Source organism: Quercus robur, chromosome 12, assembly GCF_932294415.1.
Source record: "Quercus robur chromosome 12, dhQueRobu3.1, whole genome shotgun sequence".
Lineage (NCBI taxonomy): Eukaryota > Viridiplantae > Streptophyta > Magnoliopsida > Fagales > Fagaceae > Quercus > Quercus robur.
In genome coordinates this window covers 19,986,740-20,009,041 of record NC_065545.1, presented here as the reverse complement: position 1 = coordinate 20,009,041, position 22,302 = coordinate 19,986,740, and the positions used below count along the sequence as shown (strand labels likewise).

The window sequence follows — 22,302 nt, the reverse complement described above, 5'->3', positions numbered from 1 at the left end:
AATTCAAATATTTTGGCACAAAAAAGTTTAGATCCGAACTAGTTCAAGGTAGATTTAGACTGACACTCATTCCACAGGGGTCTTTGAGAGGTGAGAGTGGCCTGGGAGAGACACAAACCCAAAAGGCTAACTCATAGGATACAACAAAATACGCCATAAAGAACAAATCGAACCCACAAGAAGGATAAAGAAGTCCTCTAATAGGATGGAAACAGAGGCTCACACCGAGAAGAGAACAAAGCCTCGAGCACACTTTAGAACAGGGATGCTGACGTGGACCAAAAGTTTCTCTCTCTCACGCACGCGAGAGAGAGAGGTTCCAAATTGGAGTTGTATGGCTAAAGGTTACGTACGAAGGAGCCACCCCCGGCCCATTGATAACTCGCACTATGATGAGCACCTCCTTTTTTTATTTGATTGATGGGATATCCATTCTCTGCTCAGATGGGAAAGCTATGATTGGTGGAATGATTGAATTCTTACCTTTTACAACTGCATTCTATGTTTCTATCCCCATAAATCCGGTTGGCGTGATCCTACAACACTCGTCGCCAATATAAATATATATAGGAGCTTTTCAATTTGAAGATAACTTCTTATCATGTTGGGCAATGGGCGTGAAGGAAGGAATATTGTTGATATTTGTTACTGAATTTGATTGATGTGATGATGTTGATGAAAATTTTGATCTCACTCGTGCATGAAATTTATAGGACAGCCTACAAATTTTTACTCCTATCTTTAATCACGTTTAATCCCACTCACTTTGTTGTTTTGGATTTGGATACTATCGCCACCTCAGTCAACCCAACCCAAAACCAAGATCAAATTGAAGGCCTTTTTTTGTCATTTACAATGCAAGTAAATCGGAAAGGTTAACTCAACTAATAAATTTTTATTCTAAAAAAATATATATATACAAAAAAGTTCCATTTATCAGTAATCATGGAGAGATAAAATTCTATCATAATTATTATAAAATAAAAATAAAAATAAAAAGGTTTCTTAGTTGGAACTTTTCATCCACTTCTCTTTCATTTGTTGCAATTAAAATACAAATAAATAAATAACTAGGATATATCAATATATAAGATTTATTTTATAAGTCACTTCAAAGGGCTTAAAAGTACTTTTTTTTTCCATTTCAAAAAACAATTTAGTGCTGACATTCAACTTGTTGAGGCAATAGTCATCTTTTTTTTTTTTTTTGAGGAACAAGTAAGGGCTTAAAAGTACTTTTTTTTCCATTTCAAAAAACAATTTAGTGCTGACATTCAACTTGTTGAGGCAATAGTCATCTTTTTTGAGGCAATAGTCATCTTACTGTAACCTTTTGTAACGCCCAATTAAACTTTGTTAAGACGACTTACTTAATTTGTTGTTAACATCATTACAAGTAGTCAAGAACACTTTGGTTCGATTGAGGTGCTTTTATTTATTTATTTGTATTTTGTATTATATAACTTTTTAACATTAACTTATGTTCAAAATTTAATACACTTTGGTCTTGTAGCCTAATGATACTTTTCCGAAGTGTGAACTTGTATCTTGTAATTAATGTCTAAAGGCCAATTGAATTTGTAAGGAATAGAGGGAAAAAAGGGTGAAAGTGTACCTTTATCATTTGAAAAGAAAACAATTAAAAAGTGAATGAGAGAAAAGAGAGATTCATTGTATAAGTATTTATAGAGAGGAAGGATCTAGTCATCCACTACTCCATTAATTTTAGGATGAAACTCGTGTTGCATATATGAATTTAGGTTTTGCGTAAAATTGTGAAGACAATCCTCTTTGAACTTTGTCATAAGCATAATAGAAACTAGATAATTTTTATTTTGCACTTGATTTACTTTTATATATATATATATATATAGAAATTGATTTACTCTATTTTTGTGGATTAATATGCCACTAAGCAATAAGATCATAGCTTATGCTTGACTTATTGATGAAACCCTTATTTTGCCATTGAGTTACCTCATACCAAAAAAATTAGAGTTCAATAATTATAGAGCCACAACAATTTTCACAAAATATTTTATAATTGTTGAAATGGCAAGTTGTTAAATGTGAATAATAAAGTGATATTAATAATAAGTCCTAATAAGAACCAATAAAACCTTTCAACACAATTGTTCTTATAAAAAATTATTATGTTTATAGTATATTACTCATTAGAAATATATTCACTCAACCAAGGGTAAATTTTATGGCAAGATAGGGATTACATTATTATTTGCTATTTAATTATAAAACTCAAAAGGGGATTGTTATTTTTGTAAAATTTTGTGGTCATTTTCATTTTCTTATGCCTCACGGAGGATGGTGTAATTTAACCAAAAACTAGTTTCAACTTTTAACTATAATTAGATAGCTTTGCGAGATTAATAATGTAAATATATATTAATCCAGTTCCATTATTAATTAAATACATCAATTTAAAGAATGGGGAGAAATGATAGAGATGAGATTTTTTTTTTTTTTTTTTATATTAAAAGGAAGGGTGAATTTTTTACAGAAAATTTTTTACTATGTGACTTTCTTCTTATTCTTGTTTCTTAAATTTTATTAATTAAAAGTTTTGAAATTTTTGAATAATAAGTACAATTTGTGCTCTAACTAATCCTCGATCACCAAAAGTTTTACTATTATTATTATTATTATTATTCAGGGGAATAAGATTTTTTTTTTCTTGTTTTTGTTTTCCAAAGAGTAGGAAAGAATGAATCTAGATAGTGCACCAACCCCCACAAGGAAGTCATTGGCCTGAATTAAGAAATGATTATGTTAGAATTAATGCCAAAACTTTACACTGAAAATTGAATATGTCAAACCAATTGGACAGTGGAACCGGATGTTTGTTAGAAAACAGTTTAGCTTACCCAGTAACTTTTCGATCGAATATTTCCTTTTGTTTTAAGTATACGACAAGTGGTAGTGGATTTTAATCTCCACCGTTTATTTAATTAGTGGGTGATGTGACAATTTCTTATTAAAACAAAATGAAATTCCAATTAAAAAAATACTGGAAATAAACCAAACCCGTTAGAAAAAATAGGACAAAATACAAGAAATCCGGAATTAGTTAAAAGAATCTCAAAGAAAGTGCATCGTATAATTTTGTGAATTTGTAATGATGGATGAACCTTTTCCCTTATCCTTTTTTTTGGATAGGCGTTAGTGCAGGCATGACAAGAAAAAGGAAAATACTAGGAACATAAAAAGTCTCACAATTTTTGTCACAACTCATCATATGGCGAGTAATGAATAATGAAGGTCAAATAGTGGGTCCATATCTTCACTACTCACAACTCGTCACGTGACAAATTGTGTCAAAAATTATGGGACTCTAGACTTCCCCTAACATTACTCCAAGAAAAATAATACCTTTTAAGGTTGTAATATGAGCAGTACTGTTCTTAATGGGATTTCACAGTTTTTTTTGTTTTTTGTTTTTGTTTTTTTTTTTTTTTAAGCCTACTGGTCTATGTCTCTATATTCGTACCATGAAATAGAAGTACTGTTTCCTCTCATCACAATAGCTCCTTTACAAAAATAAACATGTACCTAATAAAAAGGTAATATTTTAAAAAGTTATACAAAATTTTTTAAATTAACAAACCATAAGCACAAACTATTCAGTATTCACATCTTCATCACAAAGAACAAAAACTAATTAAGAAAGACATGTATATTGTTTAGTCCCTATGCCACTATTTAACACCTATCTAGTGCAATACCTTGCGTGGAAAGGCATATAAGCACTCAAGATGCCAACAAATGTCACTGATGAAAGACAAAATTAAGCTATACTAAAAAAAAAAAAAAAAGGAGGCAAGAAACTTCTTGAAGGGAATAAGTATCAAGACTGCTTTTTTCTTTTTTTCTTTTTTTTGATGAATAATTATAAAGACTACTTTTCCTCTTAGTGTTTGACTATTTTAATTGATGCTACTGGTAAAAAGTCGTAAAGACCTAATTGCCCGCCTAGTTGCCCTTAGCCTCCTCGATCTATAAATTGAATTCCCCAAAGTTCTTGATAATATGAATTCATATGATATAAATTTTTGTCTAGCTGCTTCATGTTCATGGCACTCTGATCAAATCTCTGATCGAAGTTAGCATTGATGAGCATTAATCATCTTCAAACATTTTTTCTATTCATACTTCTTCAGATTGTCACATCTCATCCATCAAGAAGGTGAGGTTTCTATAATTTAGATTCATACATCACAAATGCAAGTTAATTTTCTTTGTTCTAGTTTGATGTTTGGTAAAATTTAGAGGGCAAGCTTTGTTATTATATTTATATGTTCAATTTTGTTTATTTGTTATTTCTTTCATTAGGTTCATCATGGCATTTTCCACATTCATGTGCCAACAAACACAACCATTTCTAGATTTTCCATCTAGTGGGCTGAAAATGGATCTCTTCAATCCTCAAAGACACAAAGAAAAGGTAGTGATTGTAATGGGAGCAACAGGAACTGGCAAGTCAAGACTCTCCATTGATCTTGCTAGTCGGTTTCCGGCCGAGATCATCAACTCTGATAAAATGCAAGTGTACAAGGGACTTGACATAGTCACCAACAAAGTCACTGTAGAAGAGCAACGTGGTGTGCCTCACCATTTGCTAGGGATAGTAAATCCTAATGCTGATTTCACGGTAACAGAGTTTTGTGACAAAGCATCACATAAGATTGAGTCAATTGTAGGACAAGGCCGCCTTCCAATCATTGTTGGAGGCTCCAATTCTTACATTGAAGCCTTAATAGATGATGATGATTTTATATTTAGATCAAAGTATGAATGTTGCTTTCTTTGGGTGGATGTGTCAATGCCTTTGCTTCACTCATTTGTGTCAAAGCGAGTTGATCAAATGCTTGAAAAGGGCATGATAGATGAGGTAAGAAAAATGTTCAATCCTAATTTGGACTACTCAAGAGGGATTAGAAGGGCAATTGGGGTTCCGGAATTCGATCTATATTTTCGAAGTGAACAATTTTTAGACAAAGAACAACGTGCAATGTTACTCCAAGAAGCAATATGTCACATTAAGGAAAATAATTGCAAATTAGCATGCCGCCAAAGGGAGAAAATTCACCGGCTTAGAAATATGAAAGGGTGGAATATGCACAGGCTTGACGCCACAGAAGTGTTTCGAAAGCACGGAAGAGAAGCAGATAAGGCATGGGAAGAGCTTGTAGCTGGACCAAGCGGTGAGATTGTTGGCCAATTTCTTTACAATTTGGCCACCAAGGTACCTACAAATGTCGCAGGCATTAAGATGAGGAATGTAGGAGCAGCCATTGCAACAGCAACTTATCAGAGGATGCAAAAGGTGGATACTTGCTTCTGACGATATAATTAAGAGAGAGACAACGGAGATCTACTTTTTGAACCAAATTTTGTATTAGATCACATTCTACTTTTTTTTTTTTTTTTTTCTTTTTTTTTATATAAACAAGATAACATTCTACTTGTGAATTATGATTCCAACCATATACATCTTTTTCTTTTTCTTTTTTTTTTTTTTTAATTTAGAGTAAATTACAAAGTTGGTTCTTATCGTTTATACTATATCTCATTTTGGTTCCTAACTTTTTAATTATGTCAATTTAGTCCCTAATCTTTTTAATATTGTGTCAATTTGATCCCTGTTATTATCTTTTAAATAGAAAAAAGCTTATGTGTCAAATGAGAAACAATAAAAATTGATTTTTCACGCCACACCAATTGCTAACTATTTTACCAAATCAGATTTTTTTTTTTTTAAAAAAACAAATTAAAATTAGTAATTCAGAAGTTTTTGTCCTCCGCCAGTCCACTCCCATAGTCCACTTCACCAACGTCAAGAAATTTCGGAACACACATCAGGTTGATCACAAGAAAATGTGGAAATTATAAGATGGTGTGGATGGGTTTGTGGCTAGAGATAGGAGGTGCCAAAGAGCCGATTGGGTAGCTGAACTTTATTACCCAGTAAGACAGGATGCAAAGTAGAGCAACAAGGTTGCCGATTGGGATTGTTTGCTGTTCGAGATTGGGCATAATGCTTCTGCAATGTAGTGATGTTCCCTATTGTTTGTGATCTAAATTTGTAAATGTCTATATGATTCGAATGAATTGATATTAGTATTGTCTTCAGATTTTTGTATTGTTATATTTAACAATGATTAATATTAACAGATCCGGAAAGTTGTTTTCAATGTTTTTTTATTCAAAAATTCTAATCTTACTAGGTAATAGGTCAAGAGAAGGGAGACGGTGTTGGATTTATTTTCTTTGGAATCTTGGGTTGAATCAAAGCTTGCATCGATGGGTTTCTCATGCTTAAGTGATGGTGGCAAGCTGGCAATGTTGCAGAGAGAGGTGAGGTGAGGAAAAGAAGATGAGGAAATTACACAGATTAATAAGTGGGCTTTTTTTTTTTAACCGTAGGATTAGTAAATTGCCATGCGTCATTTAACATTTCAATTTCAGTTTTTTTTTTTTTTTTTATCTGACATGGCAGTATAGTTAGCGGTTGATGTGGCATGGAAAATCATTTTTTATTATTTCGTTTGACACATCAACTTTTCCCATCTAAGAGATAACGGCAAGGACCAAATTAACACAGTATTAAAATTGTTAGAGACCAAATTGACACAATTAAAATGTTAGAGACCAAATTGAGATATGTTGTAAAGGATAGGGATCAACTTTGTAATTTTCCCTTTTATTTATTTAAGTTTAATATAGTTTATGTTGCCAAGAATTTTGTCACCAAATTTACATCCCCTTTTATATATATATATATATATATATATGTATGTATGTATATATATAGAGAGAGAGAGAGGGGGGGTTGGGTTCAAGTTACACCAAGTGTAACTTTAAGCAATGTTATATTACTTAATATTTTTTAATTGGATGTGAATTGTGATAAATTCACTGTTAGATTACATTATCTTCGTATATTGTCCATACTTGTAAAATTTCAAAATGGTCAAAAATTAATAGTTATATCATCAATCAATTGTTTAAATTCAAGTTTTTGTAATTTAAAATAATGCATAAAAGATGAATTTATAGGTTGAATGGTAAATAACATCCAATTGACATGAAAATTGGTATGAGTGTTAAGAACATATAGAACATGTAATTCAATAGTAGGATTTTCAAAGTTACACCAGATGTAACTTTAATCCAACTCATATATATATATATATATATATATATTAAAAGCCCAAACTCAAAGAAAATCCAATTAGATTTCAATTGAAGTAACATCATAAACTCTTAACAATATTCTCTCATTGAGCTTAAAGTAACATATACTCATCATTTATTTACTTATTTTAGGTGAACTTATTAGGATAATGAAGATGCCATTAAGCCAAAAGATCATTTGTATATGTGTGTGAAGTTTTTTTTTTTATAGACTTGAATCACAGCCTTTATCCTCTCTCTCTCATTCCACAAGAACTAGTACTTATAAAGTGACCATTATGCTAAATGTATGCGGTAGTGGCAAAAAGGTCATTAATAGTACATATATGTATGTACAAAAGGCAAAAAAGCTAAAAACTGGAGTATTTAACTTTTGACAAAATAATCACGAGATCACGGTCTAATAATCCATGATTCAATAGTTGAAAATCTCATTAAAACACCTATAACTTGATCCCATCATACACAAGCTGATCAAATTCGACAAAATGTAATCAATTGTAAAGGAAAAAGTAATGCCTAACTTTCTTAAGGATAAATTTCTTTTGTTTTGTCCTCTAATTTTCCTTATGGCCTATTTGGAAGTTAAAAAAAGAGGGGAAGTAGAGTAAAGGGAGGGAGAGTAATTCAATTACCTTGTTTGGAAGTTTTTTAAGGAATGAGAGGGAGAGATTTGGAGGGGTTTCAACTACCTCTAACCCCTCATTTTTAACTCCCCCAAATTGGAGAGATTTTGAGGGAGAATAGAGTAGATAAATTATTGACCAAATAAATTTCCCAATTTACCCTTTCTAAATTAACAAAATTACAAACTGATTATATAAAATAAATTCACATTATTTCATTTTCTGTTCTTTTCAAAAGGTTCTAAAGAAGGCAAAAAATTAGTAATTACACTAGAAAGTTCATTTTCCGAGCAACCAAATAGAGATTTGATACACATACTTCACAGAATGAACCAAAAACAGTGTATAAACCCCAACCTTTCCTTCTATCCCTCACAATCTTCAACCTCACCAAAACACCTCGCTGAGTCAACCTATTCTCACACTCCAACCTACACCCACAACTCAGTCTGCACTCGTTCCCCATATCCAACTCATCCATCTCAGAAAAACAAGGACACCCATCTAGGTCCTCATCGTCACACCTCTCGCAATCACACCCAGACACATTGTGCCCCAACTCGTCCACCAAACTCACCGATTCCACACCGAGTCTACTTGAGCTGCTAAAACCCAATGAACCCCATGATTGGCGCTGGGGTTGTGAAAGGGTATAAATGAAATGGGCATATGGGTGGTCATCTATGGTGTTGTGGAACGAGATGGAGAGGTTTTCGAAGGATCTGGAAGCGTCGGAGGATCGGCGGAGAGTGTTGGATTTGGAGAGTTGGTTTAGGGATTTGGAGGTTAGAGAAATGTTGGCTAATTCTATTGGGGTCAGCCATGGGAGGATTAGCTCGAAGCTTTGGAGGAAAGGTCCAATTGGGTTATTAGGCTCTTCCTGTTGTTGATGTTCATTGGTTTGGCAATGTGGTTTTAAAATTTTCTCGGGAAAAAAAGAAAAACGATTTTCCCGAAAAATGGAAGGAGGAGAGACAGAAAGAGAGAGAGGACTAAGAAATCGAGGTGTAGTAGTAGAAAGGGGAAAATAAAATAAAAAAATTAAATTCACGTTCTAAGCAAAATAAAAAAATATTAAAAATAATAATAAATGAGAGAAACACTCAAAATTTAATATTTTGTTGATTTTCTTAGTAAACAAACAAACCAAACATTTTTTTTCTTATTTTAATTATTATCAATTAAGGATGGTTTTTTTAGTATAATAAAAAAGCATAAAAAAATTTAATCATAGACCAATGTTGATTATTTAATTCACATTAGAAAAAAAAATTATCAAAAAAATATTGCATGCTATAGTTATAATTATTTAATCTAACAAATTAATCATAGACTTGACCATAGTTGCAATTCCATTTTCAAATAAGGGTAAATTTGTCAATTTAAATCTGTGGGGCCAAAGAAATTGTGACCCTGGCCCATTTTACCTTAGGGCCCAAGGCCCGAGCCGAGGTGGGATATAGCCGAGGACATACAATAAAAGTCCAAGTAGCCTTGAGACATAGCCGAGGATGACTCCGTCCTCGGCATCCCTAAGACCCTCCTAAAAGAAAGGGCAAGAACGGTATAGGAACAGTTTTGGGAAGTCCGAACACATCCGCGTTGATAAAGAAAGGACCCCTGGACAATATAGCGACAAAGGACAAAGGAAAGGCCGCCATTACTGCAATTAAATACTCTGCGCCAGACAGAGCGATGCTTTTCGGCTTTTACAACCACCCCCAACCACTTTGGGTATGGGCTGATGGGACAAGTATCAGCCCTGGAAAGTTGAACCTACACTTGGACGTTGGAGGAAGGGGTAAAGGCTAGTATAAAAGGAGAAGTAAGCAGTCCAGAAAAAGGGGCTGGGAAATAGGCCAAGAACCAGAGCCTCCCAGACCGTATCGAGGAGAAAGACTCCTCGAGCGAATGTGGTTTAAATTTGTATGAACACCATGACCAACCACCGTTCGATGACCAAGGCCTAGCCTTTCAAGCCCATGCTCTACAAATTTTATTGTTTGGGCCTTTTAACATACGAACCCAACATCATTTTTGGGTGGTTACCAAATTGAGTCCTTACAATTGGCGCCGTCTGTGGGAAAGGCTTGTGGGTTGGCACAGGCGGTGGGTCGAGAAAGTCCCCCCATCACCTCCAACAACCCGTTATAGTGCTCTAAAATAAAGTTCCATTAGGGGCTACGCTCTTCCATTATGGGCTACGCTTCAAAGCGTCAGTAGTGCGGATGGTTCTAGAGGCTTGGCCGATGGGCTAATCCCCCTAAACCAATGTCCCACGGCTTGGCCGAGGGGCTGATCTCCCCAAACTTAAAAAGCTAAGTTTTGGACAGAACCAAGGTGTTGTATGGTCCTCGGACTCAAACCTATGGGGAAACCAACTACTTAAAAAGCTAAGTTTTGGACAGAACCAAGGTATTGTATGGTCCTCGAACTCAAACCTATGGGGAAACCAACTACTTAAAAAGCTAAGTTTTGGACAGAACCAAGGTATTGTATGGTCCTCGGACTCAAACCTATGGGGAAACTAACTACTTAAAAAGCTAAGTTTTGGACAGAACCAAGGTAGTTTTGGACAGAACCAAGGTATTGTATGGTCCTCGGACTCAAACCTATGGGGAAACCAACTACTTAAAAAGCTAAGTTTTGGACAGAACCAAGATATTGTATGGTCCTCGGACCCAAACCTATGGGGAAACCAACTACTTAAAAAGCTAAGTTTTGGACAGAACCAAGGTATTGTATGGTCCTCGGACTCAAACCTATGGGGAAACCAACTACTTAAAAAGTTAAGTTTTGGACAGAACCAATGTATTGCAGGGTCCTCGGACTCAAACGTATGAGGAAATTAGTTATTAGAAAATAGATTAAGTCTTAAACAGAATAGAAATCCCGTCCTATCCTCGGATCCCCAACTCTAAGGAAACTGATGTAAACTAGTATTTAGGCCCGGTACAGTCATACCTCGGTCCTCGGACCGGATGCCAAAAATGGTTAAGGCCATGAATGTTGTTATGAACGTGGTAAAGCATCGTAGCACACAGCGACCATCTCGGATAGTTTATGTTGGGTTACCCATCCCCAGATGATTGCCCCATATGCAATACAGAACGTTCGTCTGCTATCTCGGTTAGTTTTATACGTATAACCATTTTCAGGTTGGCTTTATTGTGCCTGTTGTCTCAGTAAATTCAAAATAATTGCTTTTTTGTTAACAAGGGGTTCGACCCTAAGTATCGTTCAGAAAAAATATATATATATATATATATCACATCCATTCACAGCATAACTATTGCAAAAAAGAAAGAATACATAGAATAAAATAATGTCAACTTTTATTAATATAAAGAAGTAGTACAGCGTACAATGAGGGGCTTAAACAAGCCTATACAGGAAGCTAATTACAAAAGCAAAAATAAAAAGATACAAGGGAACGACAAATCTTTCTAAACTCTGCTCCAGTAGTGATGAAGTATGAGAGGGTGACCCCCTTTGATGGATGAGGAGAAGAAGAGGAAAAAGTAAAAGCACCAGGATGGATCCGGTGATGGGAAAGAAGAAGAAAAGGAGGCGAAATGAGGCACCAGTGAAGGAAGAGAGGAAGAAGTAGGGATGCTTAATCCCTACGTTAGCCCTGACTCCTATCACGTAGGTGCCATATTAGCTATGCTCGAAAGAGAGCGGATGGTACTGATGATGAGCAACCCCAGCTCCGTAGCACCAAAAATTTGATGCGATTAACACTTGTTTCGGATTTTGGCTAAAGGAAGAGGAAAACTATCTTGAGTCTCTGCCTACCCTGCCCTGACCGAGCCATCTTAAGTTTCAGAGGGACCCGGTGCTTCTGGAGAGGATGTGGTTCCTTCACCCCCGCTTTTGCCTCAAACATATCACACTCTAAAGTTTGATTATGTTGATAAGGAAAACTTTGGGTGTAGTTAGAGGTTTAGGACTTTAGAAAGACTGAAGGGTCTGTGCGTGAAGGAAGTGACCTCTTGCCTTGCTTCTTATACGGAAGGCAAGGCTGGTGGCATTTAATTTGTACAGATTTCCAAGGAAAGCTCAGAACAAGATAATTCCCGCTCAACTCCTAATACCGTTTACAACCGATTGAATGGGCGTCGCCTCGTGAAAGGAGCTTATTAAAAGCGCGCCTCGTACACTGAAACGACAGAGGCGCGACGTGAGTAAAACTAAATGAATGTCTCATGACCGGGAGCGTTTCCCAGGCAAACTAAAAGATACCGATATTAATGAAGGAAAAAGCTGGCCATGATACAGGCCCGACATCACCAAAACCCTCCTCCCCGATCAAGAGATCGGGTAGCAGGATTTTGAGGGGCTATTGTGGGGCCAAAGAAATTGTGACCTTGGCCCATTTTACCTTAGGGCCCAAGGCCCGAGCCGAGGTGGGATATAGCCGAGGACATACAATAAAAGTCCAAGTAGCCTTGAGACATAACCGAGGATGACTCCGTCCTCGACATCTCCAAGGCCTTCCTAAAAAAAAGGGCAAGAACGGTATAGGAATAGTTTTGGGAAGTCCGAACAAATCCGCGTTGATAAAGAAAGGACCCCTGGACAATATGGCAACAAAGGACAAAGGAAAGACTGTCATTACTGCAATTAAATACTATGCGCCAGACAGAGCGATACTTTTCGGCTTTTACAACCACCCCCAACCACTTTGGGTATGGGTTGATAGGACAAGTATCAGCCCTGGAAAGTTGAACCTACATGTGGACGTTGAAGGAAGGGGTAAAGGCTAGTATAAAAGGAGAAGTAAGCAGTCCAGAAAAAGGGGCTGGGAAAAAGGCCAAGAACCAGAGCCTCCCAGACCGTATCGAGGAGAAAGACTCCTCGAGCGAATGTGGTTTAAATTTGTATGAACACCATGACCAACCACCGTTCAGTGACCAAGGCCTAACCTTTCAAGCTCATGTTCTACAAATTTTATTATTTGGGTCTTTTAACGTACGAACCCAATATCATTTTTGGGTGGTTACTAAATTGAGTCCTTACAAAATCATTTTCTTATCTTTCCATCCTAATTTTAAAAACATCCAAACAAAAGGAATGACTAATTACTCCCTTCCCCCTTACTAATTTTAAAAACATCCAAACAAAGTGTAGGATAATTATTCTTCTCTACTCTTCTCCCTTCTAAACTTCCAAGCCACTAATAATTAAGACATTCAAAGAAAAATCTGAATGTAATAATTAGGAGTGTAGATTTTATTTTCTTTTTAAGGAACTTATCCATAGAAAGAAAAAATGTTAATGCTCCCTAATAGTGGCCGTACAGTCAGAAAGCAACTTTGAGATATAAATCAATCCATGGTGGCGATTTAACCAAAAAAATCAATCCATGGTGGCGGCGAAAACACACCGCACGCACGCGCATCTTCCGTACACAGTGCGCTGACTTACTTTTCCAATTCTATCGTTATTACAACTTGTCTGTTGGGTTCAAAATTTTTACTTTTTAATTTTTTTGTCCCTTTTTATCAATTTTTTTATTTTTTGAAATTAATAAAATTATTTTTTTAAAATTAATTAATTTTTTGGCTATAAATACCATACAAATAAGCTACCAAAAGTTATATAATCTTTTTTCTTTTGGCTGGTGTATGAGTGTCAGTGTGTATTGATTAAAGTTAAAAATTTTATTGCAATAAATCGTTCTTTTTATAGGGTTGCATAACATTTAACGAAAGTGATATTAGTAGTTTTAATTACTTCTTAATGTGTGAAGCACCTCGATAATAGTTTAAGTTTTCTTTTAAACAAGTTTATTATGAGGATACTTGAATTTGGAAGTGATTTTCTTTCACTTGAAGGATTCTAGTATAGTCAACAAGGGGTCATGAATCCAATCTTTTTCTCTTTGCAAAAAGAAAAAGAATCATAGATTTGGTTGAAAATTCTATATTGATTAAAAAATTGTTGTGTTAGTCAAATTAATGCGAAAATAATGACACTTTTAAAATTTAGATTTTCAAGATCATGATTTATAGGTCCACTTTTAAAATTTAGATTTTCAAGATCATGATTTATAGGTCCAACTCATGATAATTAATTGACTTGTTAATGGTTAATTTGAAAGCATGAAAACAAAAAATATTTTAAATTCTCATGTAAGGTTTAGAAACACAATATTTTCAAAAGAAAAGCCGTAAGATAAATGTGGTTTTGAAACTCTTTCCGTATAATATTACTATAACTTATGTTTCTACTAAGAGATCACTTTATATATATGCAGATGATCAAACTTGAGTCTATGATGTCTATTCCACAGTAATGATTCTTTATCATCTAGTTTGATTCCATATTTCTTATTAGACAACAATAAGAAATCACTTATATTAACCTAAAATTTCTTGAATGGTGGAGTTAAAGTTTAGTGGATCTTAAAAATTCTTTTCCTAACTTTCATCTTGTTTTGTTAATCGATAATAAGAAAGGAACTCTTCAACATAACTGGTTTCTTCATATGATATGGCCACACCACTATGCTAAAATGACATAGAATCTATTCTAGAATGTAAGTTAAAAAAGAAAATAAGAGTAGGAATATTGATATATTGGACAGTCTGATCTAGAAAATCATTGCTATTTTTCAAGACGAATGATTCCAATCACAATCATAGAATATATCCCAAACATAAATGGCCCAAGGAAATGCTCATGGATCCACAAGATAAAAAGCAAAACTGACCCCTTGACCTTGATCAGACTAAAATTTGAAAGGCTTCAAATTATAGGTCACTTAATGATTGATTTGAGGCTTTTAGACAAATATTTGTCTTTGATGTGCAGCCATTATTTTTTTAAACCCCAATTGTTCAATGGGAGATTAAAGAAGAAACATGTCCACTACCTAACCAAAAATAAATTTGTCTCAGGCTTCTGGGGCCCTATACCTAATTAAATTTGTAAAAATTTACATAAACTTTTTTGTTTGCTATGAAATTGTTATTATTATCTTTAAACTAGCAGAAAAGTAAGTTTTTGGTGAGTGGAATGCATATGATGGGACTTGACACAGATTACTTCTTTTTTTTTCTTTTTTTGAGACCCGGTTACTTCTACTATAAACAACTTGTAAGCCAATTATTCTTTTTGTATGTAAAAGCAGATGTAGAATAATCCAAAATGAATTTGTCTCGGGCTTCTGGGGCCCTATACCTAATTAAATTTGTAAAAATTTACATAAATTTTTTTGTTTGCTATGAAATTGTTATTATTATCTTTAAACTAGCAGAAAAGAAAGTTTTTGGTGAGTGGAATGCATATGATGGGACTTGACACAGATTACTTCTTTTTTTTTTCTTTTTTTGAGACCCGGTTACTTCTACTATAAACAACTTGTAAGCCAATTATTCTTTTTGTATGTAAAAGCAGATGTAGAATAATCCAAAATGACATTAGTCACTTTCTTTAATTTGGAACATAACCATTTGGAACCTACTTGAATTGACTCACAAACAAATTGATGATGATGATGATGATCTTATCAAAAAAAAAAAAAAACAAATTGATGATAAAAGCATTGTATTGAATGGAGCAAAGAATACCAACCAAGTGGGGCCTCACTCTTGATAGCAGTACTAGAATCTTTGGAATTAGCTGTCCAGATAAGAAAACTTTAGTTTTGTCCACTATGAATGATGCGATGCGATCGGAGTCTAGGCGGTAAAGTAAACCCAAATTTATTTGTCCACCTAAATTTGTCCACTCTAATTGAATCCAAACTCACTCAATTATTAGTTGGGTTAAATGAGTATCAACCCAATTAGACCCAATGATTATTGGGTTTTAACTAAAAATCCATTGATACCCATTTAACCCAAAAAACAATATACCCAAATTCAAGCCAGTCATTTCCATTAATAATAAAAAAAAAAAAAAAAAAAAGAAGAAGAAAAAAGAGAGAAACCCAACCCTCAGGCGTTTTAGGGTTTCACAAGGGTTTTCTCATTTTCCCTCATTTTCTCAGCCTCCAATCAAGTTTTAGTCGGAAAGCCAACAATTTCATTGAGAGATTTTCAGATTTGAGAAAAAAAAATTGCACAAAAAAAAAAATCAAACACCAAAAAATCTATGCGAAGAAGAACCAAAAATACCAGTAAAAAAAGTAAAATATATATATCGAAAACCCACAAACCCAGCAATCCAAAACCCATGAACCCAAAATTCTCTTCGTCGCCAATCATGGCGCCGTATTGCTATCCGCTTTGACCGAGCACAAATCATTGAAGAATGCAGTCCTCTCAATCGCTCCGCTGAAGCAACAAATCTCCATCCCCTTTGTCCACGAGAATATTTGTCAAATGCTCCGTCAGCCCAATCTCGCTCCTTGACTCGTTGTTCTCCCGCAAACCGCTCGAACTCGCTCCGGATCCAACACCGCACAACGAAACCAAGTCCTCCATCAACATCGATGACGACAAGGAGTCTTCGTATTCCTTGCCGTCATATTGGTTCACGCGATCTTGACCGTCGATCTTCTCGTTAGCCTTAGCAAATCTCTGAGAAAAAATAAATAAAATTTCTCGAAAATTTCAGATCAAATCTCAATCGAAAATCAAACAAAGAGAGAGAAAGAGAGAGCAGAAGTGGGAGTTTTTTTGGTCAGAATTGAAGTGGGGAGGCAATGGAGGAGACAGAAAAAGAAATTTTAGATCCAAGAAAAGTTTTTTCTTTGTTTTTTCCTTTTTCCAGGAAAGTAGAGTGGAGCCAAGAAAGTATGGGGGTTTTCACTTTAATGGCATTTTGGTAATTTGGATAATTGGGTAATTGGGTGAGTTGGAGTTTACCTATAATAATTGGGTTGAGTTAAATTTGGGTTAGAATTAATTAGTTAAATGGGTTTTATATACCCAACCTAATTATGCCCACCCCCAATCCACCCATTTGACACTCCTAAAGCGATCCTGTAAAAGTTGGCACCGAATTCCCATGACCATGAAAGTAAGGAAAAAAAAATACAAAAAATAAAAACATTTCTTTTTGTTTTTTGGGCTGAAAAATCATTACCTGATAAAGAAAAAGAATGCTAATGCTGAAACCGTGCTACACAATTGTGAATTGTGATTATCTAACTGGTTGATTCCAATTTCCAACCAGGCAATCACTTGAGTGCTTTCATAGATGCTTGGCGTAAAACATTTTCCAAAATTTTAAAATTTACATTTATAATTTAGTTCAATTTTGCAACAAGTATATAGGTGTCTCCAAAGTTGAAGATATCGAATCTTTGTATTGAGAAATTGATAGCGTTGTTGAAGATCTTTTATTTTCCTTATAGTTCTTTTGTTTACATTACTAAATTGTCAAAATGTCAACTCCTTCGCCAAATAATCTTGCTACTTGGGCCATTTGTAACTCAACTCAAGGGTCTATCTCCATCTCAACTATTCTTGTTTGGGTTTTTTCCGAGCAAGTCTGACATGGTTAAAACTTAAATCCCTTTATGGTGGTGAACTTTTATTCTTTGCCTTCTTTCAGTTTGATACATACATATTCAGCAAAAATGTCCAAAACTTTTTTTTATTCCCATATGATCACTCTAAGTTTGTTATTACTTGGCCCCGAGCTTAAAATTTTTAGTTTTGCCACTGCAGTGTTGCATCCCAAATGTCCAACTAGCTATATGCCCATGCTTATCTATGAGAAGACCTGAGCTATCAAACTCAGGCCTCTTCTCATCTGTGTTTTTTACAAGCAGATATCAAAGCTCAAACACCATTTATATTTCTATTCTCTGTGCATGAAAACTGCATTTTCCTCTTATATAAAGATGGATAAGAATATGAACATTTTGGTACATTCCCATGCCAACTTCTTTTAATTTATTATGAATTATCAAATTGGTACAGACAGAAACAGCTAGTAAATAACAAACTAGCACTCAGTAACAAGACCAGGTAGTATTAGCAGATAACCATAATTTAAACCAACAAAACCAAACATAATTAGACTAAACATTGGTATAATTACTTCCTCATTGCTATAAGCACTGCCTTGCATCATAACGTAAATTTATGTGATAATCAATGAGCTCTTCTTAGTGTCCCCGCACAAGTATAAGTAACCCTGCAACCTTCACCAGCACCAATATCAAGGGTGACTTCATGCACAGGCCTCAGGAGGAAGCTTGCATAGGGAGGCAATTGATATAGAATTTGACAAACACATTTGCTGTCCACCTGTTGCGCCCACCGGCAACAATTCTCTTCTTGAGGTGACATGCCAGGGTTGACAGGAGGAAATGGGCCAACAGGCGGGGTTGGGCCAACAGGAGGAAATGGGCCGACAGGTGGGGTTGGGCCGACAGGTGGGGTTGGGCCTACAGGCGGGGTTGGGCCGACAGGTGGGGTTGGGCCGACAGGTGGTGTTGGGCCAACAGGCGGAGTTGGGCCGACAGGCGGGGTTGGGCTGACAGGCGGGGTGGGGGGAGCGAAGACGCCATACCAAGGGCTCTCCCTATGCTCGTGCCTATGTCTATGTCCATGTCCATGTCCATGCCTACTCCTGTGATGGTTCTCATCACCATCATCTCCTCCATCATCGTCATCATCTTCATTAGGAAACCATGTTGCGTACGGTGGAAGATTAGGAGATGGTTCAACAGGAGAAACTGGTGTTGGGGGAGGGACTGGGTAGAAGGGGGGGAGTCGAGAACATGCATAGTTTGCCAGTTGAAATTGTGATGCACAGAGTGGAGGGAAATTTGGATAATATGGAGTTGGATTTGGCATTGGAGTTGGAGTTGGAGTCGGAATTGGCATTGGCGGAGGTTGAACCTGGCACTCTGACTTGGGCACAAGCAACATGAATGCTGCAAAGAGTGTTATTGTAACAATGTTGAGTTTCTCCATGTTAGTAGTCCCTATCTGTTTCAACTATAACAAAAACAGGGAAGAGAATGGTTTTAGGTGATTCAGACTGGCCTTGCTTCGATTTATATACTTGTACATTCAAGGACTGCTCGTTTCAAAAAATTAGCTCTTTCTAGTGGGACGACACTAAAATATAGGATTGCCAAGAGAATGATGCTTATTTTCTGGTAGATGTATGGAAGAGTTTAGGTTCTAAAGAACTGAGAACGCCTCATTCATTTTATGTGATAATTTTGTTAGGTGACGTACACGCTCTTTTAATAAGTATTCCACTAACAACCTTCTTCATACCATAAGAATATTGTAATCTTCTTCCTTCCTTGAAAGAAGGGAGAGAAAATAAAAAGACATATAATTCATGTTTTATTGGTTTGTTATATTGGCCCAATCAATCACCATATGATTCGCACTGCAATGATCATACAATTTATTGCTAGAAACATATGCAGTCAAAACTTAATGCAATAATAATCTATATATAAATATATATATATATATATATATATATTTTTTTTTTTTTTTTTTTTTCACACCCCACAATTATTTATCATATATCAATCCTTGCCGTTTAATAACCAGAAAAAAAAAATAACAAAAAACAAATAAAAAATCTACAGAAACCATTAATATTTTGGGAAAGGAAGAACGTTGACACCAAATCTCTTCATATTTAAATTTAGTAGCATATGAGCTGTATACACATACACTAGTACAGGACTCAGGGGCGGCTCTACAGCCACCCTAGGAGTTCAAATGAACCCCTTGACTTGGACAAAAACAAAAATTTATATATAAAATTTCATAATTTTTTTTTGTTTTGACCCTTTAAAATAAAATTTTGAACATCTTGAACATTTTGTTTAAATCTAGCTAAAATAAGCTTGAATATGCTCAACTTAGTGCTACTTTCACAATATTTTCATAACAATTTTAAAATAAAGGGTAAGTAACAAGTTGTAACTACTTTTATCTAGACCAACAATTGACATCATTTTTTTTTACATACTATTAACAACTTGTCACTTAGATTTTGTTATGAAAGTGTTGTGCAGTAACACTACTCTTAAAATTGCTCATTTGTTTTAAAATAAATAAACCTTATCTAACTCTGGCTTACTTTACTATTGACGGCAAAATGAAACTATTTTTCCTTGCACTTTTTTTCTTCATTAGCAAAAAATTACACCACTTTTAGCACTAAAAATAAATTTACACCACCTCTACAACAAACCTATTTGTATCTACATCTGTGATTTTTTCCTCATTTTCTCTATCTCTCTTTCTCCCTTCTATGTTTTCTTTCTGTCTAATCAAGTAAGTTGATAAGTGCTTTATAGATTTCCAAGTTTAAGAAGTCTTGTGGTGCTTTACTCCAATTCCAAGATAATGACCATGTGTATGGTAAAAAAGTCATACACTTCAAATGCAAAAACTTATATCAATTACTATTTTTTTTCTTAGTTTCACATTTACTCCTAGACCAAATCTTATGTGTGTTACTATTCTTATTTATCTTTTTTTTTAATTGTTAGTACATATAAATATAATAAAATTATTGTTAATTTGACAAAAAATTTTATTTAGTTATTTAATTATATTTATTTATGTTGTATGGGGACCGAGGACCGAAGAGTCAATACCAAGGAACAGTCTTCGTAATCCAGGGTTAGGGGGGTAAGCAAGTTTCAAGAACCTCATTTACCCGAGGAGAAAGAAAGAATCAAGGTAACGGGTATCCCTAAAAGGCCCAAGGAGAGGAAAGGTTATGGCAATCTGGGTAAGGAATGTTGGAGGAAGCTTCCTGAAGGATATCCTTTCCACCTCTGCATTCAATGCCCTCCACCAACCTTATCAGTTGCATTAATGTGAAAATGACCCCTGAACAGTAACTTCACAGCTAGCATTTCCTTCTACCACCTTCATTAGAGCCTTGATGGGACAAGTATCTTGGGAGAATGCCTAGAAACGTACAAGTGGAGGGTCAAGATGCATAGGAAAGGACTATAAAAGGAGTGGAATCCACCTAAAAAAGGGGATGATCAATTTCCAAGAATTACTAGAACAAGAAAGAGAGCTGGAGAACACACTTAGTGTAAAACTTGAGCTGCTATTATATAAAAGAAGCTTGTCCTTGGGCCTTCCCGAGGAGATTACTAATTCTAGTTGTTGTTTAAATTCCGTTCATTTTACATCTTGGACTCCTCAATTTTAGGCTTGGACATAAAATAGAATTGCACTTGGTTAAATTCCTCACACTCTATACAAATTTTGTTGTTTGGGTCAAATTAAAGGACATGGTACCATTGGTCTAAGTGGGCTTGGGCCTTGAATTTTTGAGCACTTACATATGCATTCAATGATTGTTGTCTTATCGATCTTTAAACTATTTTAGATTATTGTATAATACAGTTTGTATACTAAATTATATTTAGAATACTATTTTAGATTATCTATATATATATATATATATATAACCAAAGCCTCTGGAGCTCCCATAATTTTTCACGTCACTACTATTTTCTTTTTCTTTTTCTTTTTCTTTTAGATTCTTTTTATTTTAGGTTTTATATCTTATATATTTATTATTTCTCTTCAACGTGTAATTATCTTATCAAGTGTTACAATAATTTAGTTTAAGTAAAACTCTATTAGATATATGCTTCAAGAGTTTGAAAATTCTACTTCAACTAAAATTGTATAACAAAAATTTCAACAAATATAAACTCCTACTCTTTTTATTTAAGTATTTTTTCACGTAATATATTATATTTTCTTTTGAGAAACTTTCACTTAACTCTATTAGATATATGTTTCAAGAGCTTAAAAATTCTACTTTAACTAAAAATTCTATAACAAAAATTTCAACAAATATAAACCCCTGCCAAGGTCGAAACCCTTCATACTCACTCAAATTTTCATAAAGAAAACACACACAACAAATTGAAGATTTTGCAACGTTGTAATGTTGTATCCATGGAGTTGCTCAGAGTAAATGCAGAGGTAAGAACATGTTGCCATCTTTCATGCTTTAACTCTCTATGATTAGTTGATTACTACTTTATAATATTGATATTGTTGTGACTTATGAGTGAGTTTATTAGTATGAAAAATCTACATGTGAAAATTTTAATTGTAAAAATTTGTTTTTACAATTAAAACATTAGATTTAATCGTAATTTTGATTTAATAATTAACAATTTCATCAATCAAATTTTCTCTAACATTGGTGTAATTTGTATTGCTATGTATGTTATATATAGAACCCTCATATGATCTTGGAAAAATCACTCTATAAAAAATAAAAAAATAAAAATCGTCATCAATAACAAGAAGAAGAGCTTATTCCTAACCATCAAAACCACAAATTTCATGTCATCAATAATCAATTTTATATTAATGTTGTGATATAGTCCATAGGTTTTTTTTTTTTTTTTTTTTTTTTTTTTTTTTTTTTTTTTTTTTTTTTTAAGGAGAAGTATAGTCCATATGGGAATGGTTTATATGTTTCCTACTTGATTTTGGAATCTCAAATTGATTAGTAGAATAACATGGAGTGAGGA

At 34.5% G+C, this 22,302-nt stretch overlaps 3 protein-coding genes across 3 annotated transcripts; 1 reads left to right on the top strand and 2 right to left on the bottom strand.

Annotated features, from left to right (window-relative positions):
- Positions 1 to 3,972: 3,972 nt before the first annotated feature.
- Positions 3,973 to 5,540, top strand: LOC126710141 (adenylate isopentenyltransferase 3, chloroplastic). The gene is made up of 2 exons (XM_050410523.1): positions 3,973 to 4,201; positions 4,348 to 5,540. The coding sequence occupies exons 1-2, from the start codon at positions 4,128 to 4,130 to the stop codon at positions 5,357 to 5,359; spliced, it is 1,086 nt and encodes a 361-aa protein (XP_050266480.1). The 5' UTR covers positions 3,973 to 4,127; the 3' UTR covers positions 5,360 to 5,540.
- Positions 5,541 to 8,028: 2,488 nt separating this feature from the next.
- LOC126708259 (histone-lysine N-methyltransferase SUVR3-like) lies at positions 8,029 to 17,873 on the bottom strand. The gene is made up of 2 exons (XM_050408063.1): positions 17,746 to 17,873; positions 8,029 to 8,830 (listed from the first exon to the last, which is right to left on the bottom strand). The coding sequence occupies exons 1-2, from the start codon at positions 17,871 to 17,873 to the stop codon at positions 8,104 to 8,106; spliced, it is 855 nt and encodes a 284-aa protein (XP_050264020.1). The 3' UTR covers positions 8,029 to 8,103.
- Positions 17,868 to 18,826, bottom strand: LOC126708258 (vegetative cell wall protein gp1). The gene has a single exon (XM_050408060.1). It carries the CDS (start codon positions 18,719 to 18,721, stop codon positions 17,894 to 17,896), a length of 828 nt encoding a protein of 275 aa, XP_050264017.1. The 5' UTR covers positions 18,722 to 18,826; the 3' UTR covers positions 17,868 to 17,893.
- Positions 18,827 to 22,302: the final 3,476 nt, after the last annotated feature.

Coding starts and splice junctions, on each gene's coding strand:
- LOC126708259 (XM_050408063.1), bottom strand. CDS start 17,873: ATGATGCAAGGCAGTGCTTATAGCAATGAGGAAGTAATTATACCAATG. Junction 8,831..17,745: donor GGTCTTGTTACTGAGTGCTA/GTTTGTTATTTA, acceptor TCGATTTCTTAG/TCCTCTCTCTCTTTCTGTCT.
- LOC126710141 (XM_050410523.1), top strand. CDS start 4,128: ATGAGCATTAATCATCTTCAAACATTTTTTCTATTCATACTTCTTCAG. Junction 4,202..4,347: donor ACATCTCATCCATCAAGAAG/GTGAGGTTTCTA, acceptor TTCTTTCATTAG/GTTCATCATGGCATTTTCCA.
- LOC126708258 (XM_050408060.1), bottom strand. CDS start 18,721: ATGGAGAAACTCAACATTGTTACAATAACACTCTTTGCAGCATTCATG.